Source organism: Microcaecilia unicolor, chromosome 9 (genome assembly GCF_901765095.1).
Source record: "Microcaecilia unicolor chromosome 9, aMicUni1.1, whole genome shotgun sequence".
Lineage (NCBI taxonomy): Eukaryota > Metazoa > Chordata > Amphibia > Gymnophiona > Siphonopidae > Microcaecilia > Microcaecilia unicolor.
In genome coordinates, this window is record NC_044039.1 from 110,979,850 (window position 1) to 111,002,274 (window position 22,425).

At 51.8% G+C, this 22,425-nt stretch overlaps 1 protein-coding gene across 1 annotated transcript in view; it reads left to right on the forward strand.

Annotated features, from left to right (window-relative positions):
* The window catches only part of BAZ1A (bromodomain adjacent to zinc finger domain 1A), a 763,171-nt gene that overhangs the window by 656,280 nt on the left and 84,466 nt on the right, over positions 1-22,425 (forward strand). Inside the window, 1 exon segment of the mRNA XM_030214053.1 lies at positions 1,328-1,536. Within this exon segment, the coding sequence (XP_030069913.1) occupies positions 1,328-1,536 (209 nt within the window).

Sequence of the window (22,425 nt, forward strand, 5' to 3'; positions counted from 1 at the left end):
TTAATGTTGAGCACCTGATTCTCAAAGTGAACATATTCCAAATACTATAATGAAAATAAAATGATTTTTTTCTACCTTTGTTGTCTGGTGACTTTGTTTTTCTGATCATGCTGGCCCAGTATCCGATTCTGCTGCTATCTGTCCTCTTAACTCCGTTTCCAGGGCTTCCTTTCCTCCTTTCTTCTTCATTTCTGGTCCTCCGCAGACTTGACTGTCCAGTGGATCCAGCTTCTGCCTATTTTCTTCATCCATGTGCAGTTTTTCTCCTCTCTTCCTTTTCCCTCATCTCATCTCCTTCCTCACTCTTCCCTCCCCTCCATCCATGTCCAGCATTTCTTCCCTCTCCCCCTTCCCTGCCCTCCATCCACCTATACCCAGCGACCCTTCTCTCCTCCTGCCCTGCCCTCCATCCACCCATGTCCAGGTACCCTTCTCTCCCCCTGCCCTCCATCCACCCATGTTCAGCGACCCTCCTCTCCCCTGCCCCCCCTCCAGCCACCCATGTCCAGCGACTCCCTTCTCTCCCCCTACCCCCCTCCTCCAGCCACCCATGCCCAGTGACTCCCTTCTCTCCCCTGCCCCCCCTCCAACCACCCATGTCCAGCGACTCCCTTCTCTCCCCTGCCTCCCTCCTCCAGCCACCCATGTCCAGCGGATGCTTCAGGGCAGGCAGGAAAGATCCCCAGTCTTTCCTGCCTGCTGCCGGCGCTGACTCTCCCCCGCTGCCAGATCGCTCTTAAAAATGGCCGCCTCCAGGACTCCAGCAGAAGTCTTGTGAGGCCACCGCTGGAAGTCTCAGCAGCCATTTTTAAAGAGCGATCCGGCAGTGGGGGAGGGTCAGCGTCGGCAGCAGGCAGGCAAGACTGCCTGACCCGAAGAATTCGCTGGGCAAGGGAGGTGAGGGGCCAGACCCTGTAGGAGGGAGGGAGGAAGGAAGGAGAGCTGGCTCGCCCTCAGGAACAACTGCAAGTCGGTAAAAAATTTAACAACCGGCTCTTGCAAGCCGGTGCAAGCCGGCTGCAGCACACCACTGGCCGTACCACTGATGGTAGGATTCCTTATCCTCTTCTTGCTAGTCTCAGTATACTCCAGGCATTGACCACCTTTGTAGGCTTTCTTTACACTGGAAAAAGTGCAATACTGAAACTGAAGTGTGGCTGCTTATAAATGTTCTTATAAGTACAATAGTGAGGAATAAGTTAGTATATCTTATTAGGGAATGTGTAGCTGAGTTGGAGGGGGGGAAGGGATATTGTGCATGGATTACTAAGAAGATGAAAGTTGCTGGTTGTATGCAGTAATTTCATAGTGCTTTCTTTTTAAACAGATGGTTCCTGAAGGAGATTGGTTCTGCCCAGAATGCCGTCCCAAACAGCGCTCACGGCGACTATCCTCCAGACAGAGACATTCACTGGAAAGTGATGAAGAAGATGAAGATGTGGAAATGAAAGATGAAGAGGATGTTGAAGATGAGGGGCTAAGTGAGCAAGAAGATGAGGAAGAGAAACCAGAAGAAGATGAAGATGAAGAAGAGAGGTAATGGATAAAAAGCCAGCAAAACCACCATGTTCAATAAAGAGAGAGGGGTGATGTTGGATGGCGTGGTGGGGAGAAAGAGGAGATTCTGGATGACTTGGGGAGAGACAGATGTTGAATGGCTGGGGGAAGGGAGACACACACCCAGAGAATAATATACTTCATAGCTGAGGGAGAAGGAGACATATGTGCACAGAGAAGATGCTGCATAGTTTGGGGGGGGGGGGGCAGAGAGAGAGGAGACACTACATGACTTAGGGGAGAAAGTGACACACACAGACACAGAGGAATCCATGGCTGGGGAAGAGAGACATACACAACAAACAAAGGAGATGCTGTATGGCTAACCACCATACCTTTATTCAGGAGATCTAGACTGCTCCAACTTGACATTTCGCCCATTAGATTGTAAGCTCTTTTGAGCAGGGACTGTCCTTTTTGTTAAACTCTACAGCGCTGCGTAACCCTAGTAGCTCTCTAGAAATGTTAAGTAGTAAGTTGTAGTAGTAGGAGAGGAAGACACAGAGATGAGATACTTTTATGGCTAGGGGAAGAGAGAGAGACACACACACACACACTGTGTCATAAACTGTCCTGCTGCACACCTCCCTCTCATAGCCCTGCCTCATTTTAGCCTCCCAAAACATCTAAGCCACCGACCACCTATGATGTGCCTTATTGTAGTCTTATTCTTTGTAGCATATCTGTATATCTGCACTGGAGATTAGACTGTTTATCTTAGCCTAGGACCTTGACTGTATTTCCCATAAGAATCTGTTCTCTGTTTTCTGATATAATAGTTATCTATAGTTTTACATGAGAAAATAATCTTAGTTTCGTCAAGGGAAAAGGGACCTTTTCCTTTATTTTCTGTCTTAGAGACATTTCCTACTCATTTTTTTTAAGGCAGTGTGTTTTTTCATTCTGTTTACATTTTCTGTCTGGTTAAAGCTGTACAATTGAGCTGTTGACTTTGTTCTACAAATTAAATTAGCACAGTCTGCTTCAACATGAGCTACTCATGTGGCTTACCGGATTCAGCATGGTAGCGCTATTTTTCGGTTATCGAAATAGACGTTTGGTAGCCAGTGATGATTCAGAGCTGGTTCAGTTGCCCAATTGCACAGTTCTTCCATTTGGTTGTGGTGTACTTAACTTCCCCATGAAGTACACAGCTCTTATATTTTCCTATACTTCATCTAGGTTGATTGGTGGTACTGTTGTCCACCTGAGTTGCAAGCTTTCTGCACCCATTTGTTTTGCACAGACCAGCAGCCTCCTAGGTTGTTTTGTTGCAGCAACAGTCTTGGTTGCACAATGGTGCTGACCACCTGTGTGGTGCATTTGCATCAACTGTCTTGGTTGTACAGTGGCGCTGACCACCCTTGTGGCACATTTGCAGCAACTGTCTTGGTTGCATAGTGGCGCAAGCCACCTGTTTGTATAGTGGTAGCAGTCACCTGTATTGTACAATTGCAGCACCTCTTTGGGTTTCTTTCCAGTAGCAGCAACTTCTGTTGCTATCCTGTGCGGCTGCTGGTCTAGCTCTCCTGCAACATCTACTTGTGTGGCTCCTGCTACCACCACCTCTGTTGTGTAGTTGCAAGTGTCACCTATTTTACATAGCTGCAACAACTGGGCCATTTCCATAGTTGCAACAACTACTGGTACTACTCAGCTTAAGCAGCTGCCTATTTTCCACCCCTGTAACAACCAGCTCGATTGTACAATACCAGCATTTCATAGATGCAACAACTATCTTATACTGTTGCACAATCAGCTATGTAGTGTGGCTGAAATAGCTGAATTTCTTCTTTACCTTCATTTGTTGCCTACATGTTGTAGTGTTCTAGTAACCAGCTGTGTAGCACTGCTACTCTTTCATCTTTTATGTGCACTGGCTACTTGTATAGCACAGTTCCACCAGTTGTCTGTATGGCCCGGTTATGGAAGCTGTGTATATGGCACAATTGCAAAGCTGCCTATGGGACATTAGTTGCACATTTGTGTGATCTCCCAGACAGCAGCTGACTTCACTACCTATAGGTAGGTGTGACAGGGTATGCATTCAATCACTGGGAAATAGATCCCCCAGACAAGGGAGAGTGTTTCCAGCCAAACATAGGAACACCCACCTGGGTGTAGTCCATTCCCATTCAACTCGGAGTAGACCCCTGGGACCCTGCTGGGGTGGTTGTAGTCCAGGATAGAGACTACATGGGAGGTGCAGGGACAGACTAATCCAGTCCTGAAAGACGGGAAGTGGATTAGTAGCATGAGAGAATAATCTGTGGAAGAAATAACGTTGACTGGAATAGTGATCTGCATGCGTATTTGCATACTTGGACTAACCAAGAGTTTGGACTGATTTATAACCCCAGGAGAAGGGGAATTGGATCCATTGGCTCTCGGGACTGAACTGAAGCCCTACACTTGCCTGGGGTGACCTGGATGAGTTGTGATTGACATGGAACCATTTCACCCTGAATGAGAAAGGGACCTGTTAAGAGGACCTAGCAGCCCAAGAGGCTCTGGCTTCCAGCTTACGTTTTGGCAAGCAGTGGATGGTGGATTCAGTTTGTAGTTTGGCAAACTGCTCTGGCTTTCGGCTTATAGTTTAAGTGGTGGATTTGGTTTCTAGTTTGGCAAACAGTGCTCTGGATTTTGGCCTACACATCAGTAATTGGTGGATGGTGGTTTTGGCTTGCATTTTGGTAAGCAGTGCCTTGTGGCTTTGGTTTGCTCTTTGGCAAATGGCGTTTGTTGGGAAACCCTCAGCCTACACTGTCGGGTAGGGGGCGTGGGTCCCAGTAGGGTATCAGATGCAGCATCCACAAGTGTGTGGCTTCAGATTCACCAGCCACCTGTATGATGCCAGTCACAACAGCTACCTCTATCACTCTGCCACTTGAATTGTTCCAGCTACTGCAGCTGTCTCTGTCACCATTCATCATAGCTGCCTGTATGACATCAGCCAACAGCGTTATACCAGCCATTGCACCTCCTAGTATTACACTAGCCTCCACTGCACCTCTGTGACACCAGATACCATGGCTGCCTGTATGGCACCAGCTACTGCGGATTCCTATATGTAGGGTTACCATATTTTGTCCTCTTAAAAAGAGGACACATGTCCTGCCCATGTCCCACCCCTTTTGCATCATCTCCCCACCCCCTGTCACACATTCCCCTCCCCCCGGGTCACATATTCCCCTCCCCTCCCCTTACTTACTATCTACTGCCCTGGTGGTCTAGTGACCTCTTCGGGGCAGGAAAGAGCCCCCTCTTTCCTGCCCGGAGTGCTGCCTTGCCCTGCATCCTTCTTGGTCTTGGCTCGGGATTCAAAGCGACCGCCGAGAGTTGAAGTCTCGCAAGGCCGCTTCAACTCTCGGTGGCCATTTTGAATCCCATGCCGAGACTGAGAAGGATGCAGGGCAAGGGCAGGCAGCACTCCGGGCAGGAAAGAGGGGGTTGTTTCCTGCTCCAAAGAGGTCACTAGACCACCAGGGCAGATAGTAAGGGGAGGGGAGACCCATGGCGCCACCCGCCCGCCCGTTTGTCCAGAAATCCGGACAAACAGGTGGGCGGGCAAAACCCGCCCGGACGCCCCAGACATGTCCTCAAAAACAGGACATGTCTGGGGAAATCCGAACATACGGTAACCCTACCTATATGGATATAGCTGCACACTCACTTCTATAACTCCTGCTACAGTGGTGGCGTAGATGTGTCCAGCTACATGTTACAGCATCTCTTGATGCATTTACTTATGGTGCTTGGCTGCTTCAGTAGACTGTCTTCTCTGGTTTTGGAAGCTGACTATATGACTCATCTACTCTGCACAACTATTTTGTACAGTTTCACTGGTCACCTATATGGCTCAGGCTATGTAAACCACCTACTTTGTGTGATTCTACACTCTAGCTGTTTTGCGCAGCTAATTCAATAGCACTGGCATTAGCCAGCGCTGATAAACAACTTCAGGAAGTCTCTGATATTGTGGTTTTACTATGAGCCTAATAGTCACCCATTCTTGGTTGTCCTGCCTAAGTCTCTCATATTTCATGGCATGTCTCAGGGCCCTTATGCTCTCTTCTTATGATGACATTTATTCCCGCTCCTCAGACACCATTGTTTACCTATTAAATACCACATAAAACATAAGATTATTATTGACTTTTAAGACCCTTCACCTGGGTACTCCCCTATACTTAGCCAGTTTCATAACGCCTTGTTGGCCTGCCTGTGCCCTACGTTCTCAGTTCACTAGCTTGTTACCCCTCCGCACGACCTGACTAGATTGGAATCTACCCATCATTCTACTTTTTTCTCTTTGGCACGTGCTTTGTGGAATTCTCTTCCCTTGGATATTCATTCTGAATTTTCCTATCTTTGATTTCAGCAGCTTCTGAAGGCTCATCTATTTGTACAAGCGTTCCCCAACTAGCCACCCTCGACCTGGATGGCTCTTGGCCCTGGCTCATATTTGGCAGTAACAGTTTGTCCTAGCCCACGTGGATTTGTGTGTGTGGTTTTGTTGTTTTGTCTTCTGTCCAATCATTATTGTAATTCTTTTCTGTTTCCATTTTTATTGTAAACCACTTTGACTTTTTTTGTTTTACCATTTATTTTTATTAACTTTATGTATACAAATGATTATTATCTATCATACATTTATATCAAGATTTGAACAGCTACATTAACATTGTATTCCCTCCCCTCACCACCCCCCCCCCCCCCCATATGGCAAATATTGTTACCAATGACCTTTATTCCTTGAATTTAATATATAGTCCTGCGTCATGTCAACGGGGTCACTATCATTCTGGGCGCGTCCAGATCCACTCCATCTTTCAATCTCCATGTGACATATTTGTCCCATTGTTTATGGAATGGTATGACACGTCCAGCCTTTATTGCGGTCAGCTTAGACGTCTGATATAAATAGTCCATTTTGTGGATGACTTTTACTGCTGGTGGTGTAAGAGGATTTTTCCAAGTCGATGCCAGTGTAATTTTTCCTGCCACCAACCATACCGTTGCCAAGCAGTGTACTATCGGTTGAACTCCTGCTGGTCGAAAATGTAGAAGGCAAGTCTCCGCTTTCAAGGCGTATTGTTCTCCTATAATTTTTCCAAGAATGCGTAGTAGTTCAGTCCAATAAGCTTGCGCCTTAGGGCTGACCACCAAATGTGAAACATGTCGCCTAACTCTGTGCATCCCCTCCAGCAGGAGCCTACACCTTGCCCATACATTTTTACTATCTTATTAGGTGTAAGATACCAACGGTATAACATTTTATAGCTATTTTCCACTAAAGAGCTGGAAATCGAAACTTTTAACATAGGATCAGGCGACCCTCAGGGGGAGGAATGCTGGCTTCGGCCTAACCCCTGGTAAGCCTTTCCTCAGCTGAGAGGTGCCCAGCTCTACCACCGGCTGCCTTTCAGGTGCTGTGGAGGACTTGCAGCTCATCTGCATATCCTTACAGCCTTCTCCGGGGTGACACCCAGGTCCACTCCGATCCACTCAGGGCCTCCGCTCTAGGTGCAGGGCATTTTTCTCTTTACATCTAATCTTGCTAAAGTACCTCAGTCATTTATGGCCTCTATTCATATTCTCTTCCTAGCCCTGTCCCTTCCCTAATCTTTTCCCTCACCCCCTACCTCTCTCCGCTACAGGAACTCACTGCCCATCCATCGACTTCATCACCTCACCTTCTCTCCTACCCTCTTCCTCCCTCTTGGCTTTTAATCTCCGCCTCTTTCTTTCGTCTATTTTGCCTTCCCCATTCCACCTAAATACCTCTCGCCTTCGATGTCTTCGTGGCCACACCTCTCCTACTCTCCTCCGCTCTCTTTTACTCCTTCTCTTACTCTCAGCCAGTGACATCAATCCCAATCCTGGCCCCCCTCACCAACTATTATCCCAACTCTCTTGGCTCTAATCCTTGACTTCTCTTCACCACATTGAACTCTCTCCTCAAGGTGCCCCCTCCCCCAACTCCCCCTTCATTATCTCCTCAGACCCTTGCTGAATTCTTTCACAACAAGGTTGAAAAGATCAACCTTGCTTTCTCTACCTCACCACCTCTCCCTCCACTAGTCTGTTCCCCTCTCTCTCCTTCCCCTCATTCCCTTTCCTCCTTTCCTGAAGTTACTATTGAGGAAACTACACTTCTCCTTTCTTCCTCAAAATGTACCACCTGTTCCTCTGATCCTATTCCCACCCACCTTCTTAATGCCATCTCTCCTGCTCTTATTCCTTTTATCTGTCACATTCTCAACCTCTCACTTTCCACTGCGACTGTCCCTGCTGCCTTTAAACATGCTGTGGTCACACCTCTCCTTAAGAAGCCTTCACTCGACCCTACTTGTCCCTCTAATTACCGACCCATCTCCCTCCTTCCTTTTCTCTCCAAATTACTTGAGCGTGCTGTTCACCGCCGCTGCCTTGATTTTCTCTCCTCACATGCTATTCTTGACCCACTACAATCTGGTTTTCGCCCTCTCCGCTCAACCGAAACTGCGCTTGCTAAAGTCTCCAATGACCTATTACTGGCTAAATCCAGAGGTCAATATTCCATCCTCATTCTTCTTGATCTTTCCGCTGCTTTTGACACTGTCGATCACAGCATACTTCTCGATACCCTGTCCTCACTTGGATTCCAGGGCTCTGTCCTTTCCTGGTTCTCTTCCTACCTCTCCCTCCGCACCTTTAGTGTTCACTCTGGTGGATCCTCTTCTACTTCTATCCCTCTGCCTGTCGGCGTACCTCAGGGTTCTGTTCTTGGTTCCCTCCTCTTTTTTCTATCTACACTTCTTCCCTTGGTTCATTAATCTCATCCCATGGCTTTTCCTACATCTCTATGCTGATGACTCCCAAATCTACCTTTCTACCCCTGATATCTCACCTTGCATCCAAACCAAGGTTTCAGCGTGCTTGTCTGACATTGCTGCCTGGATGTCTCAACGCCACCTGAAATTAAATATGACCAAAACCGAGCTTCTCATTTTCCCCCCCAAACCCACCTCCCCGCTCCCCCCGTTTTCTATTTCTGTTGATGGCTCTCTCATTCTCCCTGTCTCCTCAGCTTGAAACCTTGGGGTCATCTTTGACTCTTCTCTCTCCTTCTCTGCTCATATTCAGCAGATTGCCAAGACCTGTCGTTTCTTTTTTTACATCATCCGTAAAATCCGCCCCTTTCTTTCCGAGCACTCTACCAAAACCCTCATCCACACCCTTGTCACCTATCGTTTAGACTACTGCAATCTGCTTTTTGCTGGCCTCCCACTTAGTCACCTCTCCCCTCTCCAGTCGGTTCAAAACTCTGCTGCCCGTCTCGTCTTCCGCCAGGGTCGCTTTACTCATACTACTCCTCTCCTCAAGACCCTTCACTGGCTCCCTATCCGTTTTCGCATCCTGTTCAAACTTCTTCTACTAACCTATAAATGTACTCTGCTGCTCCCCAGTATCTCTCCACACTCGTCCTTCCCTACACCCCTTCCCGTGCACTCCGCTCCATGGATAAATCCTTCTTATCTGTTCCCTTCTCCACTACTGCCAACTCCAGACTTCGCGCCTTCTGTCTCGCTGCACCCTACGCCTGGAATAAACTTCCTGAGCCCCTACGTCTTGCCCCATCCTTGGCCACCTTTAAATCTAGACTGAAAGCCCACCTCTTTAACATTGCTTTTGACTCGTAACCACTTGTAACCACTCGCCTCCACCTACCCTCCTCTCTTCCTTCCCGTTCACATTAATTGATTTGATTTGCTACTTTATTTATTTTTTGTCTATTAGATTGTTAGCTCTTTGAGCAGGGACTGTCTTTCTTCTATGTTTGTGCAGCGCTGCGTATGCCTTGTAGCGCTATAGAAATGCTAAATAGTAGTAGTAGTAGTAGTAACATATATCCCATTGCCTTTTCCCAGCGCTTAGGCTCATAACTTATCTGTAGGTCTTTTTCCCAGCATCGAGTGTATCGCACTATAAGTGTGTGGTGTGATAGTAGTGCCCCATGTAGTCGGGAGACACAACCTCTGTGGCAACCCCCTCCGAGAGCATATTCCATATCTGTTTCCCCTATGGCCAATTCTCCCTTAGCTCGTCTATGTATGCAATCCCGGACTCTATTGTAGTGATACAAGTGGGATGTTGGTAGACCATACTCCTCTTCCCTGTCATCAAGCCGATCAATCCATAGACTGGTGGGTTGTGTCCATCTACCAGCAGGTGAAGATAGAGAGCAATCTTTGCCTCCCTATATGTGGTCATGTGCTGCCGGAAATTCCCCAGTATGTTCTCTATCTCAGCAGGTGGTGGTCACACACAGCAGCAGCTCTGGCTAGGTCTCCAAGCCCTAATTTTTAGGTTTTGTTGAGTACCTGGGGTTGAGGGCTCTTCTTGAGCAAGTGCAAACCTGGTGGTGCCAGGTCCCTCCTTTTCTCCCCCCTCCCGCTGGCTCCGTTAAACCAAAAAAAAAAAAATTTTTTTTTAACGTTCAAAAAGGACGCCCATTTGCAGCTACTCACTTGAACAAGTCGTCGCTGCTCGGAGCAAGAAGCAGGTAATTTTTACCTTTTACTAGCGGGCAGGGGGTTCCCCGAACGGTCTCCACGTGGCTATGGCCTCGGATGGCAAGGGCGCGAAAAGACGCTCCCCGGAACGCGTTCGTGCGCGTAACGGGAAAGCGGGGGGATCGAAGGTAGAGTCGCCCTTTCGGAACCGGGAGAGTTCACCGGTTTTTCCTCCGGCGCGGCAGCCTTTCCTGCCTTAGGCGCCCATCCCCCGCTGGCCGTCCTCCCGGTCGTGACCAGCCACGCGGCTCGGTCGGCTTCTTCTTGGGCCGCCCTCGAGATGGGAGACGTTAACAGCTTGGTTGCCCTTGAATCGGGCGACAGTAAGAAGTCGGCGAAATTAAAACGCCCTTCTTCCCGCGCAGCTCCTTCTCGGAGTTTCACGCCAGACGCTATTTTGGACGAGCAACACGCCTCTCCCCCACTACTGGGAGTGCAGATGGAGGGCGCCTCTAGGGCCTGAGTTCATTTTGCTGCTGCATCAACAAGCCTTTCTTATGCAGAACACTGCCCCTGCCCACCTCTCTGATCGGGGTGATGAGGCCTCTATGCTTAAGCGCCCTCGGGTGAATCTTCCATCCTCGGGGGACTTGGTCTCCTCTGATGTGGATGACGGCAGCGTGTCTGAGTTCTCCCAGAGATCCTTAGAGGAATCGATGGAAGAGACTGATCCTCGCTCGGATGGAGCGGACGACCCCTCTGCAGCGCGGCTTTTTCGCTCAGAGGATTTGCCCAACCTGCTTGTGCAGGCCATGAGCATTTTGAAGATTGCCTCTCCGGAGGAAGGCTCTCTCTCAGCCTCTACTGGCTCCGCCATTATGCTGGGAACGAAGCACCCGCCTTCCATGTTCATGAAGCCATGCAGACCTTAATTTCAGCGCAATGGGATGCCCCTGAGGCGAACCTGAAAGTAGCCAGGGCTATGTCCCGTCTGTACCCCTTTCCTGAGGGGGAACGGGAAGCCTTTGTCTGTCCCACGGTAGATTCCTTAATCACTGCCGTGACTAAGAAAACGGCGCTGCCGGTGGAAGGTGGCACTTCCCTGAAGGACGCCCAAGACAGGAGAATGGAGGCGGCCTTAAAGTCGTTTTTTGAGGCGGCCGCTCTGAGTTTGCAAGCCTCGGTTTGCGGCTCCTACGTGGCTAGGGCGTGCCTGACTGTTTTGCAGCGGGCTTCCCCCTTGGACCCTTCCTGGAGGGCGGAATGGCCGACCCTGGAGTCGGGTTTGGCCTACTTGGCAGACTTGCTGTATGATGTTTTCAGAGCCTCGACCAAGGGCATGGCTCAGACAGTCTCTGCGCAGCGGTGGCTCTGGCTTAAGCACTGGTCTGCTTGACCATGCCTCTAAATCTCGCCTAGCCAAGTTGCCTTTTAAAGGCAAGCTGCTCTTTGGGGACAAGCTGCTCGGCACGTCCAAGGGCAAGAGGTTGCCGGAGGTCAGGACTCAGGCCGGCAGGGCCCGTCCTGGTTCCTCTAAGGGCCGATTCCAGGAAGCCCGTCGGTATCGCCCGGGCAAGTCGGCCTCCTCTGCCTCCGCTTCCTTCAAACGGGACTTCTCCCCCAAGCAGCATTCCTTTCGTAGGGACCGCCGTCCCGGAGGTTCGTCCTCCGGTCCGCCCCCAGGGTCGCGTACCCAATGACGGGGACCTGGTCCATGGCCCAGTGCAGATAGGAGAAAGGTTGTCCTCGTTTCTGGGCGAGTGGACCAGGGTAACTTCAGACGCTTGGGTTCTGGAAGTCATCAGAGATGGCTACAAGCTAGAGTTCTGCCGACCCCTAAGAGACGGGTTTGTAAACTCTCCTTGCAGGTCTCAGGTCAAAGCAGCTGCCGTGCAGCAGACTTTGAGCAACCTGATCCACCTGGGCGCGGTGGTCCCGGTGCCAGTAAATCAGCTTGGCAAGGGGCGCTACTCCATTTACTTTGTGGTGCCAAAGAAAGAAGGATCTGCTCGGCCTATTCTCTACCTCAAGGGAGTCAATCAGGCCTTGAAAGTTCGGCACTTCCGGATGGAGACCCTCCGCTCCGTAATAGCTGCAGTGAAAAAGGGAGAATTCCTGGCCTCCCTGGACATCAAGGAAGCTTACCTACATATTCCCATCTGGCCGCCTCATCAGCACTTTCTGCGCTTTGCAGTGCTGGGCCGACACTTCCAGTTCAGAGCCCTCCCGTTCGGGTTGGCTACGGCTCCGCGGACCTTCTCCAAAGTAATGGTGGTCATCGCGGCCTTCCTCCGCAAGGAGGGAGTGCAAGTCCATCCCTGTCTGAACGACTGGCTGATCCAAGCCCCTTCCTATGCGGAGTGCGGGAGAGCTGCAGACAGGGTCATTGCTCTTCTGAGCTCCCTAGGATGGATCATCAACTGGGAGAAAAGCCAGCTGCGCCCGACTCAGTACCTGGAGTATCTGGGAGTTTGATTCGACACCCAAGTGGGCAGAGTGTTCCTGCCGGACAACCGGAGCGTCAAGCTTCAGACCCAGGTGGGCCAGTTCCTAGCCTCCTCTACTCTTGGGACTATGTGCAGCTGTTGGGCTCCATGACAGCCACGATGGAGGTAGTGCCCTGGGCCAGGGCTCATATGAGACCACTACAGCACTCTCTTCTGCGGTGGTGGACTCCAGTCTCGGAGGATTACGCCGTATGCCTTCCTTTGGATCCAGCGGTGCGAAAGACGCTGAGCTGGTGGCTGAGGCCAGGCAAGCTGTCCGCAGGAATGCCTCTTACTACCCCGGAGTGGGTTGTCGTCACGACGGATGCCTGCTTGACGGACTGGGGAGCCCACTGCCTGGGGATGGACAGCGCAGGGGCTCTGGTCTCCTGCAGAGACGAAATGGTCCATCAACCTCGTGGAGCTCCGAGCCATTCGGTTGGTGCTTCTAGAGTTTCTCCCGGTACTGGTGCTGAGGCCTGTACGGGTCCTGTTGGACAATGCCACGGCTGTGGCCTATGTCAATCGCCAGGGAGGTACCAGGAGCGCCCCTCTAGCCAAGGAGGCCATGAAGCTATGCCTGTAGGCGGAAGCGAATCTGGAACAGCTGTCGGCGGCCTACATTGCGGGAGTCATGAATGTCAAGGCGGACTTTCTCAGTCGCCATACCTTGGATCCCGGAGAGTGGCAACTGTCTGCTCGGGCGTTCTTGGACATCACGAAATGCTGGGGCCGGCCGAGCCTGGATCTGATGGCATCCTCGGCCAATTGCCAAGTGCCACGTTTTTTCAGCAGAGGACGGGACCCTCGATCTCTGGGAGTCGATGCTCTTCTCCAGCAGTGGCCGGCACAGGAGCTTCTCTACTTGTTCCTGCCCTGGCCCATGATGGGCAGGGTGCTAGGCCGGGTGGCAAAGTATCCGGGCCGGGTGATCCTGGTGGGTCCGGATTGGCCCAGACGTCCCTGGTATGCGGACTTGGTCAGACTCTCGGTGGACGGCCCTCTGCGGCTGCCAGCGGAGCGGGGCCTCTTACATCAGGGTCCCGTGGTGATGGAGGATCCCTCCCCCTTTGGTCTTACGGCCTGGCTATTGAGCAGAAGCGGCTGAGGAAGAAGGGCTTCTCAGACAAGGTCATCGCCACTATGCTGAGAGCAAGGAAGCGCTCTACTTCCACCACTTATGCCAGGGTTTGGCGTACCTTTGCATCGTGGTGCGAGGCAGGCTCTATATCGCCCTTCACTGCTCCAATATCTTCAGTGTTGGCGTTCCTGCAAGAGGGGTTGGAGAAAGGCCTGTCGCTCAGTTCGCTGAAAGTCCAGGTGGCGGCTCTGGCTTGCTTCAGGGGTCGTCTGAAGGGGGCTTCACAGCTGGATGTGGTACGCTTTCTCAAAGGAGTTAATCACCTGCGCCCCCCTCTGCACTCGATAGTGCCTACGTGGAATCTCAATCTGGTACTACGGACCTTGCAGAAGCCGCCCTTCGAGCCCTTGCCAAGGGCATCGCTGAAGGACCTGACGTTGAAAGCAGTCTTCCTGGTGGCTATCACATCAGCCAGAAGAGTTTCCGAGCTCCAGGCGCTCTCGTGTAGAGAACCGTTCCTGCGATTCACTGAGGCAGGAGTATCGATTCGCCCAGTGCCTTCCTGCCCAAGATTATTTCTCTATTCCATGTGAATCAGCAGCTTTACCTACCCTCCTTTCGTAGGGAGGATTACCCAGAGGAGTACTGTGCGCTCAAATACCTGGATGTTAGATGGGTCATCATCAGATACTTGGAAGTGACCAATGATTTCTGGAAGTCAGATCATCTGTTCATGCTGTTCGCAGGCCCTCGTAAGGGTCTGCAGGCATCTAAGCCTACAGTGGCACATCGGCTCAAGGAGATGATCGCGTCAGCTTATGTGGCAGTGGGGAAGATTCCGCCTATTCAGCTGAAGGCACACTCTACTAGAGCACAAGCAGCCTCGATGGCGGAGTCCAGGTCTGTCTCCTTAGAAGAGATTTGCAGAGCGGCTACTTGTTCGTCGGCTCATACCTTCTCACGACATTACTGCTTGGATGTGGCTGCTCGGGCCGAGGCCCAGTTTGGGGCTTCAGTGTTGCGTTCAGGGATTTCCATGTCCCGCCCTGGGTGATTACTGCTTCGGTACATCCCACCAGTCTATGGATTGATCGGTTTGATGATAGGGAAGGTAAAATTATGTATCATACCTGATAATTTTCTTTCCCTTAATCATAGCTGATCAATCCATAGTCCCTCCCAGATTTCTGTATTGTTTGTGTTCTGGTTATATTTCAGGTTCAAGTTCATTTCCTGTTCACGAGGACTTCGTGTTCAAGTTCTTCCAATTGAAGTCTCTTCGAGTTGAGACAATTTTGTGTTACAGTGAGCTGTTGCTTCTTCTCCCCCCGTTTCAGCAGTGGCTGGATTGATAACTAAATTATGCCGGCGCTCCCTCCCGCTTCGTGCGGCTGTAGGGTAGCTTTGTATCCCTCCCGCGGTTGCGGTAGCAGGATAAGCCAGTTCCCCCCGTGTCGGCGGGTGTGGTTTCCCGCCCACCGCCCCGGCGGTGGTGCGCTGGAGTATTTCCCCTCCCCCGCTTCGGCGGTGGTGAGCTGGGCAGAGTGACCCTTTGTGGGTGTAGTTCTCTAAGTGCTGAGTCCTGCGGATGGAGCTTTGATATCGACATACTAGGGAATTTCCGTCAGCACATGACCACATATAGGGAGGCAAAAGATTGCTCTCTATCTCCACCTGCTGGTAGATGGACACAACCCACCAGTCTATAGATTCATCGGCTATGATTAAGGGAAAGAAAATTATCAGGTATGATACATAATTTTACCTTGGAGGTCTGTAAAGGGCACTTCCTCCCATCTATCCATATTTGGCCTAAGGATGTAAGGCCCTTTTGTTTTCAGATTCTATAAACATTATCCGCTGCCCCCACCAGACATCCCGTGGCGGTCTGTATCATCATAAGGCTAAAGTACTTTCTGCTGGGTAAAAACTTCTGTCGTATGGCATACCAAGTTTGTAAGGGAGAGCGCACCACCGGGGGTGCCTGCCCTATGCATGTCAAAAGTTGACTTCGGGGTGCCTATAATATAGCGTCTAAACGTCCTAGACTCAGCCAGTGTCTTTTTATTTGAAGCCAGGGTTTTGCGTTATCTGTGCCCCATTTTGCCAACACCCGTAGTTGTGCCACCTGATGATAGAGGGTAAAATTTGGGACTCCCATCCCCCCCTTTATTTTTTGGTTGGAACAGAATGTCCACCTGTACTCTTGGTGGTTTATGTTGCCAGATGTAGGCAAATATTTTTTGATGAAGTTGGCGAAAAAATTGTTCGGGGATTGGCAGAGGCAATGCCATAAATAGATACAAAATCATCATTTTTATGGCGGACACTCTTCCCAGCCACGACAACTCTAGTCCTCCCAACGCTCTAGCTCAAGAAATAGTTCACGGATTTTAGAGGGGAATTTGGCCTCATATAAATTTGTCAATTTGGGTGTGAGGTTGATACCCAGATATCTAAGCGAGCGATTGACCCATCGAAAGGGGTAGCTCTGGTGGAGCGATGACTCCAACTCACTAGGCAATCCCAGCCCCATAATCTCAGACTTCCATATCATCATGCTGATCAATCCATAGACTGGTGGGTTGTGTCCATCTACCAGCAGGTGCAATCCTTTTGCCTCCCTATATATGGTCATGTGCTGCCGGAAACTCCTCAGTATGTTCTCTATCTCAGCAGGTGGTGGTCACACACAGCAGCAGCTCTGGCTAGGTCTCCAAGCCTAATTTTTAGGTTTTGTTGAGTACCTGGGGTTGAGGGCTCTTCTTGAGCAAGTGCAAACCTGGTGGCGCCAGGTCCCTCCTTTTCTCCCCCCTCCCGCTGGCTCCGTTAAAAAAAAAAAAAAAATTTTTTTGGGACGTCCTTAAGGGCGTTTATTTCGACGTTTATTTAAACGTTTATTGCAGCTACTCACTGGGACACCAGTTCGTTACAGCTCGGAGCGAGAAGCAAGTAATTTTTACCTTTTTATAGCGGGCAGGGGGTTCCCCAATCGATCTCCACGTGGCCTATGGCGTCGGAGGGCGAGGGCGCGAAGAATCGCTCCCCGGACCGTGTGTGCGCCTCTAGCGGGGATGCGGGGGTCTTAAAGTCTGATTCGCCCTTGGTGGGTGTCAGTTCGGAGGCCGGTCAGTGTCCCGGGTCTTTCTCCGGTGCGGCGGTTTTTCCCGCCATAAACGCCCATCCCCCGCTGCTCGCCTCCGCCATCTTGGCCGGCCACTCTGCTCGAGCGGCTTCTTCTTGGGCCGCCCTTGAGCTGGGAGACGTTCATGCCATGGCCGCCCTTGATTTGGGCGACGGCAAAAAAGCGGCTAAAGTTAAGCGCCCTTCTTCCCGCGCGGCTCCTTCGCGGAGTGTCGCGCCGGACGCCATCTTGGATGCGCAGCATGTTTCTCCCCCGCTCTTGCGAGCGCCGGTTGAGGGTGCGTCTAGGGCTGTGGCCCAGGCTGCTGAAGTGCACAGTCTGGGGGTTTCTCCCCCGAGTTTATTTTGCTGCTGCATCAGGCGTTCCTTATGCAAAACGCTGCCCCTTCTCCCTTGTCCGATAAAGGGCTTGAGGCCCCCGGAAGTAAACGCCCTCGGGTGGATTCCCAGGGCTTAGAGGACTCTGTCTCCTCTGATGTAGATGAGGGCAGCGTATCTGAGTTCTCCCAACGGTCCTTTGGGGATTCCTTGGAGGAGACGGATTCCCGCTCGCATGGAGCGGATGACCCCTCTGCAGCGCGGATCTTTCGCTCAGAGGATTTGCCCAACCTGTTAGTGCAGGCCATGAGCATTTTGAAGATTTCCTCTCCAGAGGACGTCTCTCCCTCAGCACCTGTTGGCTCCGCCATTATGCTGGGGACGAAGCGCCCGCCTAGAACCTTCCACGTGCATGATGCCATGCACACCTTAATTTCGGCTCAATGGGATGTCCCGGAAGCGAGCCTCAAAGTGCCTAGGGCTATGTCCCGCCTCTATCCTTTGCCTGAAAGTGAACGGGAGGCCTTTCTTTGGCCTACCATGGATTCTTTAATCACTGCGGTGACTAAGAAAACGGCGTTGCCGGTGGAAGGTGGCACGGCCCTAAAGGACGCCCAAGACAGAAGATTGGAGGCAGCCTTAAGGTCGTCCTTCGAGGCGGCTGCCTTAAGTTTGCAGGCCTCAGTTTGCGGCTCCTACGTGGCCAGGGAGTGCCTGACAATTGTGCAGCGGGCTTCCCCCTCGGATCCTTCCTTGAGGGCTGATTGGCCGGCCCTGGAATCGGGCTTGGCTTATTTGGCAGACTTACTGTATGATGTCTTGAGAGCCTCGGCTAAAGGTATGGCTCAGACAGTCTCTGCGCGGCGGTGGCTTTGGCTGAAACATTGGTCTGCTGACCACGCCTTTAAGTCCTGCCTGGCTAAGTTGCCTTTTAAAGGCAAGCTGCTCTTTGGGGTCGAGCTGGACAAAATTGTGACTGATCTCGGCACGTCTAAGGGCAAGAGGTTACCAGAGGTCAGGGCTCGGGCCAGTGCTCGCCCCGGTATCTCCAGAGGACGGTTTCAGGAAGCCCGTCGGTACCGCCCGGGCAAGTCGGGCTCCTCTGCCCCCTCTTCCTTCAAGAGGAACTTCTCCCCCAAGCAGCATTCCTTTCGCAGAGACCGCCGTCCCGGAGGTGCGCCCTCCGGTCCTCCCCCAGGGTCTCGTACCCAATGACGGGGTCCTGGTCCATGGCCCAGTGCAGATTGGAGGACGGCTGTCCTCGTTTCTGGGCGAGGGGACCAGGGTAACTTCAGACGCTTGGGTGCTGGAAGTCATCAGAGACGGCTACAAGCTAGAGTTCTGCCGACCCTTAAGAGACGGGTTTGTACTCTCTCCCTGCAAGTCTCCGGTCAAAGCTGTGGCAGTGCAGCAGACCTTGGACAATCTGATCCGCCTGGGTGCGGTCGTTCCGGTGCCAGAAAATCAGCCTGGCAAGGGACGTTACTCCATTTACTTTGTGGTACCAAAGAAAGGAGGTTCTGTACGGCCTATCCTCGACCTCAAAGGGGTCAATCGGGCCTTGAAAGTTCGGCACTTTCGCATGGAGACTCTCCGCTCTGTTATAGCGGCAGTGAAGGCAGGGGAGTTCCTGGCATCCTTGGACATCAAGGAAACGTACTTGCATATTCCCATCTGGCCTCCTCATCAACGCTTTCTGCGTTTTGCAGTCCTGGGCCGACACTTCCAGTTCAGAGCCCTCCCGTTCGGGTTGGCTACTGCTCCGCAGACCTTCTCCAAAGTAATGGTGGTCATCGCGGCCTTCCTGCGAAAGGAAGGAGTACAAGTCCATCCTTATCTGGACGACTGGTTGATCCGAGCCCCCTCTTATGCAGAGTACGGCAAAGCTGTGGACCGGGTGATTGCTCTTTTGAGCTCCCTGGGGTGGATCATCAACTGGGAGAAAAGCCAGCTGCGCCCGACTCAGTCCCTGGAGTATCTGGGAGTTCGATTCGACACCCAAGTGGGCAGAGTGTTCCTGCCGGACAATCGGATTGTCAAACTTCAGGCTCAGGTGGACCAGTTCCTAGTAGCCTCTCCGCTTCGGGCTTGGGACTATGTGCAGCTGTTGGGCTCTATGACGGCCACGATGGAAGTAGTGCCCTGGGCCAGGGCTCATATGAGACCACTGCAACACTCTCTGCTGCAGCGCTGGACTCCGGTGTCGGAGGATTATGCTGTGCGCCTTTCCTTGGATCCAGCAGTGCGCAAGGCGCTGAGCTGGTGGCTGAAGACAGACAAGTTGTCTGCAGGGATGCCTCTTGTGACCCCGGAGTGGATTGTCGTCAGGACGGACGCCTCTTTGACGGGCTGGGGAGCCCACTGCTTGGGAAGGACAGCGCAGGGGCTCTGGTCTCCTGCTGAGGCAAAGTGGTCTATCAACCTCCTGGAACTCAGAGCCATTCGGTTGGCGCTTTTGGAGTTCCTCCCGGTACTGGCGTTGAAGCCAGTACGGGTCCTGTCGGACAACGCCACGGCTGTGGCCTATGTCAATCGCCAGGGAGGTACCAAGAGCGCCCCTCTAGCCAAGGAAGCCATGAATCTATGCCAGTGGGCGGAAGCGAACCTGGAACAGCTGTCAGCGGCCCACATTGCCGGAGTCATGAATGTCAAGGCGGACTTTCTCAGTCGCTATACCTTGGATCCCGGAGAGTGGCTGTTATCGGCTCAGGCGTTCTTGGACATCACGAAGCGCTGGGGCCAGCCGAGCCTAGATCTGATGGCGTCATCGGCCAATTGCCAAGTGCCGCGCTTTTTCAGCAGAGGACGGGACCCTCGATCTCTGGGAGTAGATGCTCTTCTCCAACTGTGGCCGACACAGGAGCTTCTCTATGTGTTCCCGCCCTGGCCCATGTTGGGCAGGGTACTAGACCGGGTGGCAAAGCATCCGGGCCGAATAATCCTGGTGGGTCCAGACTGGCCCAGACGTCCCTGGTATGCGGATTTGATCAGGCTCTCAGTGGACGACCCTCTGCGGCTGCCAGTGGAGCAGGGCCTGTTGCATCAGGGTCCCGTGGTGATGGAGGATCCCTCCCCCTTTGGTCTTACGGCCTGGCTATTGAGCGGCAGCGTCTGAGGAAGAAGGGTTTCTCAGACAAAGTCATCGCCACTATGCTGAGAGCGAGGAAGCGCTCTACTTCTACTGCTTACGCCAGGGTTTGGCATATCTTTGCAGCGTGGTGTGAAGCAGGCTCACTTTCTCCCTTCACTGTTCCAATTTCTTCAGTGCTGGCGTTCCTGCAAGAAGGTCTGGAGAAAGGCCCGTCGCTCAGTTCCCTTAAAGTCCAGGTAGCGGCTCTGGCTTGCTTCAGGGGCCGCCTGAAGGGTGCTTCCCTGGCTTCGCAGCCAGATGTGGTACGTTTTCTCAAGGGAGTTAATCACCTGCGCCCTCCTCTGCACTCAGTGGTGCCTGCGTGGAATCTCAACCTGGTGCTAAGAGCCTTGCAGAAGCCGCCTTTTGAACCCCTGTCGAGGGCATCTCTGAAAGACCTGACGTTGAAAGCAGTCTTTTTGGTGGCTATCAGTTCAGCCAGAAGAGTTTCCGAGCTCCAGGCACTCTCATGTCGAGAGCCTTTTCTGCAGTTCACTGAGGCAGGAGTGACTATTCGCACAGTGCCTTCCTTCCTGCCCAAGATTGTTTCTCGCTTCCATGTGAATCAGCAGCTCTGTCTCCCTTCCTTTCGTAGGGAGGACTACCCAGAGGAATACTCTGCTCTCAAATTTCTGGATGTGAGACGAGTCATCATCAGATACTTGGAAGTGACCAATGATTTCCGGAAATCGGATCATCTGTTTGTCCTGTTTGCAGGTCCTCGTAAGGGTCTGCAGGCTGCTAAGCCTACAGTGGCAAGATGGGTCAAGGAAGCCATTGCAGCGGCTTATGTTGCCGCGGGGAAGGTGCCGCCTATTCAGCTGAAGGCTCACTCCACTAGAGCTCAGGCGGCCTCGATGGCAGAGGCCGGGTCCGTCTCCTTGGAGGAGATATGCAAGGCGGCAACTTGGGCATCGGCCCATACCTTCTCCAGGCATTACCGCTTGACTGTGGCTGCTCGGGCGGAGGCCCGGTTTGGAGCTTCAGTGTTGCGGTCAGGGATTTCAATGTCCCGCCCTGGGTGAGTACTGCTTCGGTACATCCCACCAGTCTATGGATTGATCAGCATGATAATATGGAAGGTAAAATTATGTATCATACCTGATAATTTTCTTTCCATTAATCATAGCTGATCAATCCATAGCCCCTCCCAGATATCTGTACTGTTTATATTCTGGTTGCATTTCAGATTCAAGTTTAGTCTTCAGTTCCTGTTCAGGAGGACTTCGTGTTCAAGTTTTTTCAATTGGATTCTTCAAGAGTTGAGACGAATTTGTGTTACAGTGAGCTGCTGTATTCCTGTCCCCTCCGTTTTACGGGGCTGGATTGAGACATAAATTCTGCCGGCGCTCCCTCCCTCTTCGTGCGGCTGTAGGGCAGCTTTGTACCCCTCCCACTTCGGCGGTGTTAGGGTCAGTCAGCTCCTCCCGCGGTTGCGGTTGCAGGATAAGCCAGATCCCCCCGCATCGGCGGGGTGGTGTCCCTCCCCCGCTCCACGGGGATGAGCTGGACAGATTCCCCTCCCCCACTTGTGTGGTTTACCCTCTCTATAAAAACAAAGCACAAAGGGGTGGCCCCAGCGATAATGGATTCCTTCCGCGTGCAGAAATTGGATAAAGGGTTTCAATTCCGCTCTCCTTTTTGAGGTATTTGCTGCCAAGTCTTGATAACATTCTATTGGATAGGAGTCCCATTTAAAGTCTGATGTTACCCGAGAGGCATGCAGGATTTTCTCTTTTAATTTGAAATCGCTGAAGCAGGCTATGAGGCCGCGCGGTTTATTTGCCCTCGGGGCTCCCAGTGCTCAGTGTGCCCGTACCAATTGGATCTCAGGTGGATCTTTGTTGATTTGTATCTCTGCGAGTAGGGCACATGAAATCTTCTGTATGACTGACTCACTATCCGCATACATTGGCACCTCCGGGAGCCCGCAGAACCGTATGTTGCATCTCCTGCTTCTGTTCTCCAGATCTTCCAGTTTTTCCCACAATTGTTGTGTTTCTTGTCTGGTTTCTTTAGCTTGTGCTGTTAACCCCTGCAAAGTTTCAGCATGATCATCTAGTCTCTCTTCAGCTTCCGCCACTCGATTGCCCAGCGCTCCAAACTCCCTTCTCAGGTCCGCCCCTAGTGCTGCAAGGTCTGTGCGCACTGCTTTGATGTTGGTTTTTATTTCCATTAACCATGATCAAATTTCATGGAGCGATGTCTCCT